This window comes from Elephantulus edwardii, unplaced genomic scaffold (genome assembly GCF_000299155.1).
Source record: "Elephantulus edwardii isolate Elephantulus edwardi_28Jun2011 unplaced genomic scaffold, EleEdw1.0 scaffold00181, whole genome shotgun sequence".
NCBI classification, from domain to species: Eukaryota; Metazoa; Chordata; class Mammalia; order Macroscelidea; family Macroscelididae; genus Elephantulus; species Elephantulus edwardii.
Window position 1 is genome coordinate 4,997,194 of NW_006399931.1, and position 12,139 is coordinate 5,009,332.

Below are 12,139 nucleotides of genomic sequence, written 5' to 3' on the forward strand. Positions count from 1 at the left end.
ACCTTTTACTTTCTCTATGTGGGATGTCCTTGATGCCATCCCACAACTCGTCTGGTCTTCAGTGTTCAGTGTGGTTCTACTCTGAGGATGAATAGATGGAACATTCCATTATACTTTTTATTTATGAATTAGGAAATGAAATCGGAAAGTAGGAAATGTGAGCAATCCAGAGGCACATGATTCAAATCCACCTGCAGAGCCATGAGAGAAAGATGGGCAATCTCCTCCCGTGCAGTTCACTACCTCTGAAAACTCGCTAGAGGGGTCAGTGATGAGTCGGTTCCAAGTTGACAGTCCACAACAAAAAAAAACAAGAAGATCACTTGTCATAAGAATGTCAGTTTTCTGTGGCTTGGACCTTGTTGTGATGTTCGATGTAATTTTGCTCTTGATTCAAGTATCAGCAGTGCAACCTATCACAACGAGGTTTCAGCAAGGGTTCCAGACTAAGACAAATGTGGAAGAAAGGCCTGTGGATTTCTGAAAATCACCAGTGAAAAACCTAGAGGTCACAGCAGAGTTGTCTAATTCAGTACTGATAGGTAGGCCCTTGAAGTTGGAAAGCACTCAAACTAGACTCTAGAGATTGGAGCATAGCAACCATCATAAAGATGGCTTAAGACTAAAAAATGTTTCATTTTCTTATAACTAAAGCCACCACTAATTGGAACTAACACAGAGGTAGCTAAGCCACAATATGTAAGAATTTCCTGAAGAAAATACAAGTCATTTAGTAGATCAAATAAGTGAAAATATAAGGATAAAGAAAATAAGGGAGTGAGGAATAACTAGATAGAAACATAATGCAACATATAAATAACTACACTAAATATAAATGCATTTAACATTACAGTTGCAAGGAAGAAATTCTAAGATGGAATAAAAAATACGCCATCTATAAGAAGTTCAGTTTAAACATGAAGACAGAAATAGATTGAATATAAACTTGTGGGGAAAGATCTAGTCAGTAAAGAGTAAGTAAAGAAAATGAAACAACTGTCACTATCTGACAATGAGTATTAAAAGATAAAAAAAAAATTATGCAAACTTGATGAGGCCAAACAGGCTGCTTCAAAAGGAAAATGTCGTAGTCATAAATGTGTGTGCATCTAATCACTTGCCCCGAAATTCAGGAAGAAAAACCCTTGTGGCATATCTCAGCTCTCTTAGCCAGATGGGTTACACCTTAGACAGTGTGGTATTCACATCAAAATTCATATTTTTGGAGTTGTAGTTTTTCCTGTACCATTCCTTGGTAACTGTCATTTATTTCCTTTTCCTTGTGTGAATTCCACCCTAATAATCAGGTAATAATATATGAAAATAAAAGATTGATAAGATTGAGTCTACAATCTAGCTCACTAAATATAAATATTCTGTATATAGTGCTTTACATTTACGTGATACATAGTCTTGATAGAAAATCAGTTGGGTTTGTGATTTTAACTGCTGATTTTTATAAAACATATCCTGTGCTCATTGTGCTGGCAAACGTTTAGAATCTGGCAATGTTTTTCGTTTCTGGGCTTTACCTCAGTAAGTTGCTTTGTTTTCTTTTCCACTTTGCCTCACTTTCTTAGATCCAGGTGTATAAAAATGAGACACAGGGTATTACCAGCTCTGGCTTTTCAGCTTTGACATTTGAAGGAACCTTGGGAGCTCCTGTCATACCTCGTACTTCGAACAAGGTTTTCACTTTCACCTCCGAGGACCACAAAAGAGTGGAAGCCTTACGTGAGTGGGCCTCTCACCACATCTCGCCTTCTTCAGCATTGCTACAGCTGTGTGAGGTTCAGCCTATGCAGTACTTTGACCTGACCTGTCAGCTTTTGGGGAAGGCAGGAGTGGATGGAACATCGTTTCTGCTGAAGGTAGATATTTTTTAACACTTATTGTTGTACGTTGCAGTTGTTAACCTATATGTCTAACAGAGTTTTTATTTCAGGGTTCTGATAGATGAAATTCACAAGCAGTGTTTTATGTTAAGAACCTAATATTCAATCTTTACTTTTTTCATGAGCCTTGATAATCATCCAGCTCCCTTCTCGCTTCTTCACGTTCTCTTTCTAGAAGTAAATAATATTATCAGGTCTGTATTCTAAATGCAAGGTAGTGTACTGTGTTACCTACGCGGCCGCTAACTGAAGGTCATTTGTTCAAATCCACCGGCTGAAAGATGAAGAGCATCCACCTCCTGTAAAGATGTCTCGTCCTGTCAGGATTCAGAGACTGGGAACTGGAGGGAGTGTCACACTCAGTCTGAATCTACTCGGAGACTTATTTTGGTTTATACTCTAAATACAGCATAGTTTATGATTTTTTAAAAATAAAGTCCTGAATTGTTTTCTGCTGTGGTGTTTTAGTTGTAGTTCTGTGTGTTTCTTGCTGTTTCTCTCATATACCTTCTAGGTTAGTTGAGTTTCTTCCCTCATCCCTTGACTGCCTGCGTCATGGGTATATTACAGGCAGTTGTAAGATGTTTGTCATTACTCATTTTCTCTGTATATTACCAAGATAAAGTAAGAGGTAAACTCATCTGCTTGTATCCACAGCCTCAATAGCTCATCAGTAAGGTCTAGAGAAGACAGTTGTCGTGTATTCTGCCCACTCCCATTGTAGGAGGCTGCGTTGACATGATCACAGCTTTACTCTGCTCCCCTGAGTCTTTTCAGCAGTGGAACAAGAAGGGAATAAGGTCACCTACACAGAAGTTGCCATTTACCACTTGGTCATAGCAAGTAACAGTGAAAGAAATCTTTGAATAAAGTATGTTCTTTGAAGTTGAAAATACCGCATATACATGAAAGCTTTGAAAGAGTGATTGTTTAGTATAAAGGAAAGTATGACAGAACAGCAGCTAAAGCAGGATCAGATCCCGCAAATAAAGAACTCTCAGCCAATCTACTCAGCCCTGCCCCTCAGGGTGACATCCTGTGACATCGTCCCAAACGAATGCGTGCTGACTGCAGAGAACAACACGTGACAGCACAGAAAGTGACGCTCCAACTTTTGACTACTGCGATTTTGAAGTATCTTAAATTTTGAAATAATGTTTGCAACCTTTTATCTGACACAGTTGAATGTATGTCTTCTCTCTCTGAAGCAGCGCAACACGTGTCTAGATCCTGTTTTTATAGATAGCCTTTTAAGATAAGGAAAACCACTTTCATGTTACTGTTAGTTAAATACAGCATTCTGAAGTAAATGTAAAAAATTAAATTAGTAAGGACTTGTTTCACCATGGCTTCACAATAACTTTCAGAAGTCGCTATAAAACATTTGTTAAGCCTCTTTTCATAAATTTGTTTGAAGGAAACATTTATAATGCATCTAAAAATACAGTTACAAGAATATTTATCCTTACTTGCAAGATAGTATTATTTTTTTGGAAAAAAGCCAGATACTACTAATAAAGAGGTAATAGAATGAACTGTTAGTGTTACTATGTAATGGAATATTTTGATGATGAAAAGCATTGTGTGAATGTCCTGATGGAGATAAATGTTCACAATATTCTATTTAGTGACAAGCAGAGTTTCAGAAATAAACTAAAAATGTACATAGATAGCATAGCGAAAGTCTATCTAGGAAAAGAAATAGTTATATTTTATAGTGTTTTATATAGGAGATAGAGTTATGAATGATATTGTTTTCTCTGACATGAATATTCCTAATGGAAAAATCTAGAGTTAAGAACCTTTCCAAATTATTGAGGAGTAGTGATGTCAGTTCGAATACTAAGGTGCATCAGACTGTAGTCTTTCCAACTACTAGCTATGCTTCCAAGAGCTGGACAGTGAATAAGGATGACAGAAAAAGAATCGATGCCTTTCATTTGTGGTGTTGGAGAGGAGCACTGAATATCCCATGGACGGCCAAGAGGACAAAAAGATGTCTTGGAGAAGGTGCAGCCAGAATGTCCTTTGGAGGCAAGAATGATGAGGCTTTGCCTCACATACTTTGAACATGTTCCTTGGAGAAGGACATGATGTTGGGAAGAGTGGAGGATCAGCAAAGGAAAGACCATCAACCAGGTGGATTGATGCTGTGACTGCTGCAGTGGCTCTTGTGTGTCAGGAAGCGTGAGGATGGCACAGGACAGAACAGGGTTCAGAGCTTTTGTTCATACGGTTGCTATGAGTCGTGCTCAACTCGATGGCACCTAACAACAACAATATGACTAAAATAATGTCTTAAAACTTTTAAAAACAAAAGAAGCCAATCATTATCCAACCAGTTCTGTCCAGAATGGACTTTGGCATAATTATTTCCTGTCTCAGTATGGACACAAAGCTAATATTAACCCCCTTTTTAGTAACCACACTCATTTTAACTTTAATAGTCTCCATTTTGTACTAGTGATTTACATTAAAATTTACTAAATATATATACTTAACTAACATTAATCTAGATTTTCTCTATTTCCCAATATTTGTGTAATTTATCTTCTGAACAGTATATTCTTGAATTGATTTTAAGTACAGATATTACACTGCTTGACTATCCAAAGTATTGGCACAGCCTCATCTGTCTGTTGTGCTTTTGTAATCAGCAATAGATCATTCATACCTAGAGCTGGCGCATAGTTGTGTATCTAATGTGTTTGGAGATCAAAAAGACATCATATTCTGAAAAGCTTTCATTGCCATTTATTATTAAGTCAGAGCCAGTTCATATATGACCCTTCAGTGAGTTTTCCAAGGTTGTAAATTGTACAGGAGGAGATTGTCCCATTTATTCCTGGAGCTACTGGTGGGTTTGAACCAGCTGCCTTTAGTTTAACAGTGCAACTCTGTGATCTATGCGATTAGAACTCATTCATTACCTTGTTTTAAAGGGACTAATTCAAATTTGTACCTCTTACTTTCTCATATGAGCAAAGGTCAAGTTATTTTAGAATTTGTCTTAAGAAACTTAAAGAAATTCAGAGGTTGATGTACAATAATAATATTTACTGAATTATTTATAATAGCAAGAATATTTAAAGAACTTATCTGACCAGAAAAGCAATAACTAACTTCAGGTATATCTATACTATAAAGTAATAGTAAGCCATTGAAAATCACCTTTTAGGAAAATACTTCAAGGGCCTATTAAAGTCTTCTGCAGTAAACTAAGATGTGAAATGCTAAATATGCAAGTTTGTTTAAATGTATAACTACAGATCCGTAAATATACTATATAGAGCCACAGAAGAAAAAGAGGAAGTGAGTGCAGTGGTGGGCTCCCATTTTTACAGGATCAGAGCAACGTGAACCTTTATTTTCTTCTTTATGTTCTTCATCATTTTCTACATTACTCATAGTTTTAAGTGGGTTTTTTTATAACCAGAAAATAATACATGTTGTATTTACTGTGCTGCCAATGATTACGTTTTGGGTATACTTATTTGAATTTCTTTTAGCACACGTCTCTCTTTTATCTTCAGCCGTTTTCTAAGAAGCTTGCTCTGTCTGTTCTGCCACACTTGACAGGTATGGGATGGCACTAGGACGCCCTTTCCATCTTGGAGGGTCTTGCTAGAAGGCGCTGCTCTCGAAGGTGATTTAAGTCAAATCCGTCGGCTGAAGAACCTGGCAGTAGACGTTGTGGTTTATGATAACCACGTTCACGTGGCAAAGACTCTGAAGGTGAGGTTGAGTAGCAAATATATCTCTTACTGACCGTTTTTAGAAATTTGGAGATAAATCACATTTATAAATGGTACTGGGAACCAAATTTATTTCTTTCTTTGTTCTTGAACGTATAAGATATGTGCTTAAAAGAAATTACTGAGATGTATTAATTAATAATGTTTGGAACACTTGTTTAATGAACATTTTCTATCTTCAAATTATGTATAGGTCTGTTGTTGTTGTTGTATACTGTCAAGTTGGAACTGATCCATAGGTGACCCTCCGGCAGGTTTTCCAAGGCAGTTAATTGCACAGGAGGAGATTGTCCATCCTTCTTCCATATACATAGGTCTACTACCCAAAAAAAGAAAATTTAGTGGTGTGTGTGTGTGGGGGGAGGTGTGTGTATGTATAAATATATATACACACATACATGTATATGTACATACATACATATATGTTGTTGTTGATAGCCGTCAAGTCAAGCACAACTCATAGTGACCCTATGAACAAAAGACCTGAGGCCTTTCTAGAACTATTTTTCTCAAAATCTATTGTTTCCAGAGGCATGCTGCTTAAGAAGTGGATGCCACTCCTGCTCCCAGTATGTGTGTGTGTGTGTGTGTGTGTGTGTGTGTGTATGACAAATATTATGTAAAATACCATAAGCACTTGTATATACTGATGTGTCAAAGAAAATTGTTTAAAATATATTTTTCTGTGTTTCCTTTAAAAGATTCTGTCAGAATTGATTTTTTAAAAAAATTAAAATGACAAATTCTAAAGGTTTTTAAAGACAGAGATTCCCCTCACTCCTGCACTCTTTATACCTATTTTCGTCTTTCCCTGCTGCTGCTTCCCTGTGTTGACCCTGGAGGTTTTTGTCTTCTCCTTCTTTCCTGTTGTCTGTGTCCAATTCCTGAACAGCATCTGGTGCTTGCCATATAATAAGGACAAAATAAATTCTATCTACTACTGAAGAAATCAGTCCATGAATACCAGAAGTTCTTTTAATGTTGGGGCTTTTCTCCCTAAAAAGTGTCTGCCATATCTTGTCCACTAGAGGGTGAAGTGGTAACACATAATTAAAATGTCTGACATTTTAATTATCTTTAAAGACATCATTGTCTGGCCTTATATCATTTATCTGCAATACAGCAATGAACTAAAAAGGATTCTCTGTAAGTGATATTAATACAACTATTATTTAGTGTATATTGACCTCATTTATTTGTTCTCGGATAACCTCAGTAACATTTTAAGTAATTCTCATATACTTTAAGATGGTGTTGGTAAGAAATACATAATTGCCAGCATGTGAAAGTAACTGTTTAAAGAGTACCAAAATACATGTAACCAATTCAAGTGATTTATATTATATAGAAGCAGGCGGGAGGGTGGGAAGTACTTCTTAAAATAAGTAGACTAATAATATATAGCATCAACTTACAGATACTACACTTTGCAGCCTAAATTGAGTTTAACATTTCTCAAGTCTTACTTTTAAAGTAACTTGTGTTATTTCTAAGCATTTCACACAGACACAAATACACATAGAAACATTTCTCAGGCTTTCTCAAGGAACTAAACCGCTTTTTTAAAAGCTCCAATTTTATCTTGGCACAATTCAAAAAGTAATCTTAAAACACACCATAGTCAGGTGCTCTGTTGGAGAAGGAGGGACAATCTCCTCCTGTACCAGTCAGATCCAATTTGACCACACATACACACATACACACACACACACACACACACATATAGTGATGTTTGGGCTTTCATTGACTTAAGAGTTGTAGTTTGATTTGTCATCTTGAGATACACAGAAAATTAAAAATAATAAACTTAAAAGGAAATTCTTCTTCATAGTTTATAGGGACTGTTTTGATTCTTTCTGAAGGGATAGTATTTCTTACTAGTTGTATTTCCTTTATTTTGTTTTCACCATTTCTATATTGAAATGGATCTTTAAACGGTGTTTCTTTATTCCTTTGGTTATGATTCCCTTGTCTGTGTATTTGGTATCTTAAGATATTCCCAGCATGTGGTAGGTGTCGAGTGCAATAGAACAGCTGGCAATTTCATGCTGTAGTCTAACTTTAAAAAATACAATGCTGCCTCCAGAAGGAATTTCTGGAAATAGCAGTTTATGATTGTTACATTCCACTTGAATATATACTATTTGGGCCTTTGAAAATTTTCATTATCATCATTTAAGTATAGTAGTAGGGGAAAATTGGAAGCAGGAGTGGCATCCACTTCCAAAACAACATACCTCTCTGGAAACTCTATGAACATTGAGAAACAGTGATAGTTATAGAAAGACTTCAGGTCTTTTGTTCATAAGGTCACTCTGAGTCATGCTTGACTCAACAGCAATCAATAACAATAACAGTAGGGGAAATAGTATGATCAGCAACCATGTGCCTGCATGCAAACTTAACATTTCTCATTTTTATTATTTCTAAACTTCTGCTTTTTATCCCAATATGGAAGTATATGTACCATATTTATTACATTTTTTATTTTATATACTTTTTCCTGAAAAAAAAATAGTGTGCACATTTCTCTGCAGAAATATGTGAAAATGTATTTGCTTTTCTCATTAACAAGTTTTTTGGCATTCTTGCTGCTTTTTAAAAATTTTTTTATTATTTTAACATTTTTTTAAAGATTTATCTGAGGTGATACTCATGTCTGTGTTAATACTGTACAGTCTTAATTATTTTTAAATAATAATTTAAAAGAGTAAGCCCCACCTTATGGCTCAGATTTTACTTGACTCTTCACTATTAGCAATCTTAGTGTCACATTTCCAAATTCTATCAGAGACACGAAGATTTGTTTAAAATGGAGTTAAATATTAATTCTAGGAATATTTTAATTTTTTTAAAATCCATTATTCTCACATTATGAGGTGAGGGTGTTTGGGTGACCATATTTCACTAAATCTTAGCCTAGCTTGTTTTCAAAAACCCTTGGTGGTGGTTCTATACCGTTGTGTCAGAATCAACTTATAGGTGGACCTTCAGTGGGTTTTCAGAGACAGTATATCACAGAGGAAGAAATTACCTATCTTTTCTTCCAGGGAGTGTCTGGTGGATTCAGATCACATACCTTTGAGTTGGCAGCACACATCAGCTATAGTTCTGTTCCAACTCCGTATACTATGTGAAACAATGTACCTAACAGGGGCCAACAACAAAAAGCCACAAGAGTTTTTATTTGGGGAAGCAGGAGTGGCATCCACTTCCTAAACAACATACCTCTGGAAACTATGAGCTTTGATAAATGACAGTAGTTCTAGAAAGGCTTCAGGCCCTTTGTTGATAGGGTCACTATGAGTTATGCTGGACTTGACTGGCCATCAGCAACAACAACAAAGTTAGGTTGAGGAAGCTCTGGTTGTTTACTGGTAAAGAACTGCACTATTGCCCAAGGCAGTGCAGTTTGAACAGAACCAGCTGCTCTGTAGGAGGCTGGCTAGTCTCCTCCCTTGTGATATAAGGCCCTGAACTCCTGCTGGAGGATCAGTTAAGGGTCAGTTCCAACTCAATGGTAATTAGCAATAATACTGATACTGATGATGCCAAGAGGAAATACTATTTTATTTTTTTATATTTTATTATCTGTGAAATAGGAATATATCTAAAAACTGAAAGACTATATAGAGAGAGAGATAGGTAGGTATTGACATTTTCATTTTGCTGTTGTGCTTGGAGGGCTGATGTACGATGATTGGGCATTGTTCCTGCTGTATGGGTTGTTAAATATTGACTATCAGAAGATGTTTGTTTTCCCTAGTTTCTAAATACATATATTCATTTATTTTTTTAGATTGGAAGCTTTCTTCGGATTTATAGCCTCCATACAAAACTTCAGTCAGTGAATTCTGAGACTCAGTCAACATCATTAAACCTAGAGTTTCATCTCCATGGAGGTACCAGTTATGGTCGGGGAATCAGAGTCTTGCCGGAAAGTAACTCTGATGTGGACAAACTGAAAAAGTAAGCGTGTCGTGTACCTGTTTGGAAAATGTAAATGAGATGGAGGTGTAGTCCGTAGGGGTTGCACTGCCCACCCAGATGCTCTGGTAATTCAAAGCCACGGAGGGCTTTGGCATGAGGACAATGCATTATGTAATTTACCACCTCGGAAACAGTGCTATGAGTTTGTTCTAAGGCAGCCACAATGAGAGAGAAATAAGTTGGGTTTAAGATACTGAGTGGGGAGTGGCTCACAGGTCCTTTATCATTTATATATCCTCTTTTTTATCTCTGTATTTCAATAGATGGGCCAGATTAGACAGAAATCACGTGATTGTTGGTTTAGAAAATAGCAGAGCCAAGATTATAGTATAAGTTCTGTAGTACTTGGTGTCTCCTTTATTTAACTCATGTTTTTTCCTTCTCATTTTACCACACCAGCAAAAATAGAAAGTAGAGTATAGCTGATGTTTGGAAAACTTAATACATATATTAAATTCCAAAAATATTCTATCCTTCATTTTGCATATATAAATATATATATATATATATATATATATATACACACACATACAGAGAGACAGAGAGAAGGAGAAGTTGTTTTGTACTGTCAAGTTAGAACGAACCCATCGCAGACCCTGCACTATGTTTTCAGAGGCAATAAATCACATGGGAGGACATTGCCCATCCTTCTCCCAAGGAGCAGCTTATGGATTCAAATCGTCTACCTTTGCACTGGTAGTACAGTTCCTTACCACTAAGCCACCAGAACTTTATATATATGAAAGGTGAAATATTTTTAGAATCTTAACTGTGTATTAAAATTATACATCTATCAATTTATAATCTTTGCCAAATACCTAAAACCAAATACATGGGTAGCAAGTGTTACAGGATATCACATTTTTCAGACTTTCAGATGTGTCCTGAAAGTCAAATAGATAGTGTCTTAAACCCTGCTATATATAATCCCTTCCCTGGTATTCCTAGTAGACATTATATAGAAACGAGTCTAGAGAAAGAAAAAACAAAGATTCTGTAAATCTTCCAAGAGATACAGTTTACCAAATTGAAATGAAACATTGAAATAATCTTTTATTTTTATAGTCTTAGCCTAGTTTTATTGCTTTTTCTATCTCATACTACAATATGTTGCAGTTTACTGTTTTACTTCCTTGAATGTACAATAAGATTGTTCTGACTTAGAACATCATCCATTAAATTCCCAGCTCATTATTGTTTATAGTAATTCATCATTGCACTCCCTGGTGACACAGAAGAACTAAATACACTGTTCTAGCTAAAGGGTTGGTGGTTTAGACTCACTCAGTGACTTCATGGTAGAGAGATCTAGCAATCTGCTTTAGAACACAGCCTAGAAGGTCCTGTGAGGCAGTTCTATTCTACGTTACCACATATGGTCACACGGCATCAGAATCAACTTGACAGCACCCAGCAACAGCAAGCAACTTGCTAGACTTTGTTTGCTTGCTTGTCTTTACCTTTTGAGAAGCCTTGGACCTCCCAAAAAGCCATGGAAATAAAATGACAAGCTCTAGACCCTCAACTGAAGAACAAATAAAATGTATATACCATCTTAGTTCTTGGATTCTGTTAGTAGAGATGAACTGACTGTATTAATTCTATTTTATGCATAATTTAAAAATATATTCTTTAAATTATAGGGTTTTAGAATCTGTAGATTTGACAGCTACTCAGCATTTAAATCCTGTCTGTGAATCACAGTGTGAGGACAGCATTCAATCCATGTCAAGTAAGGACAAGTTTTAACATTTCCAGTTTTGTCCCTGCTAAGTAAAATGACTTTATCACTTTAGCATTATCTTTGATTTTTTATTTTGTTTGCTTATTTATTTACTAAGTCTAATTTTTTAGCAGAAAAACTTAAGTCTGCATCTATGTCCTGTGCAGAAGTTATCATGACTACTTGTTAATTATAGAATTACATTTTCAAGTTGGAGTGATAGTGATTTCTTGATTTGTTTTATAAGTAGCATTTATTAATCAATTTGTCTGTATACATAGATTCAATAGATATATAGATGTGTGTGTATTTGTATATATAGTTGTGTATTTACTTACGAAAACTCAATAGTAATCTTGTTCTTGTTGTTGTGTGCTGTCGGGTTGCTTGTGACTCATAGTGACCCTATGTACAACAGCCCTAAACTGCTCTGTCCTGTGCCAGTCACACTATCTCTGACACTCCCATCCCGATTACCCCAGTCACTGAATCAGTCTGCCTCATAGAGGGCCTTCCCCTCCTGTGCCATCCTTCCACCCTCCCGAGCATGATGTCCTTCTCCAAGGACCGGTCTCCTTACAGCATGTCCAAAGTATGTTAGACGGAGCCTCAGAATCCTTGCCTCCAAGGAGCCACCCGGTTTAACCCTTTCCAGATGAATCTGTTTGTTTCCCTAGCACTTCATGGTACCCTCAATACTCTTCTCCAGCACCACAGCTCAAAGGCATCAATTCTCCTTCTATCCTCCTTGGTCATTGTCCAACTCTCTGATGCAT

General features: G+C 36.3%; 1 protein-coding gene across 1 annotated transcript in view; it reads left to right on the forward strand.

Moving 5' to 3' along the window:
• POT1 (protection of telomeres 1) overlaps nucleotides 1–12,139 on the forward strand; it is a 73,240-nt gene that overhangs the window by 31,950 nt on the left and 29,151 nt on the right. The window contains exons 4-7 of the mRNA XM_006896081.1: nucleotides 1,581–1,871; nucleotides 5,475–5,630; nucleotides 9,450–9,619; nucleotides 11,284–11,372. Coding sequence (XP_006896143.1) covers nucleotides 1,581–1,871; nucleotides 5,475–5,630; nucleotides 9,450–9,619; nucleotides 11,284–11,372 — 706 coding nt within the window. The remainder of the gene's footprint in view (nucleotides 1–1,580; nucleotides 1,872–5,474; nucleotides 5,631–9,449; nucleotides 9,620–11,283; nucleotides 11,373–12,139) is intronic.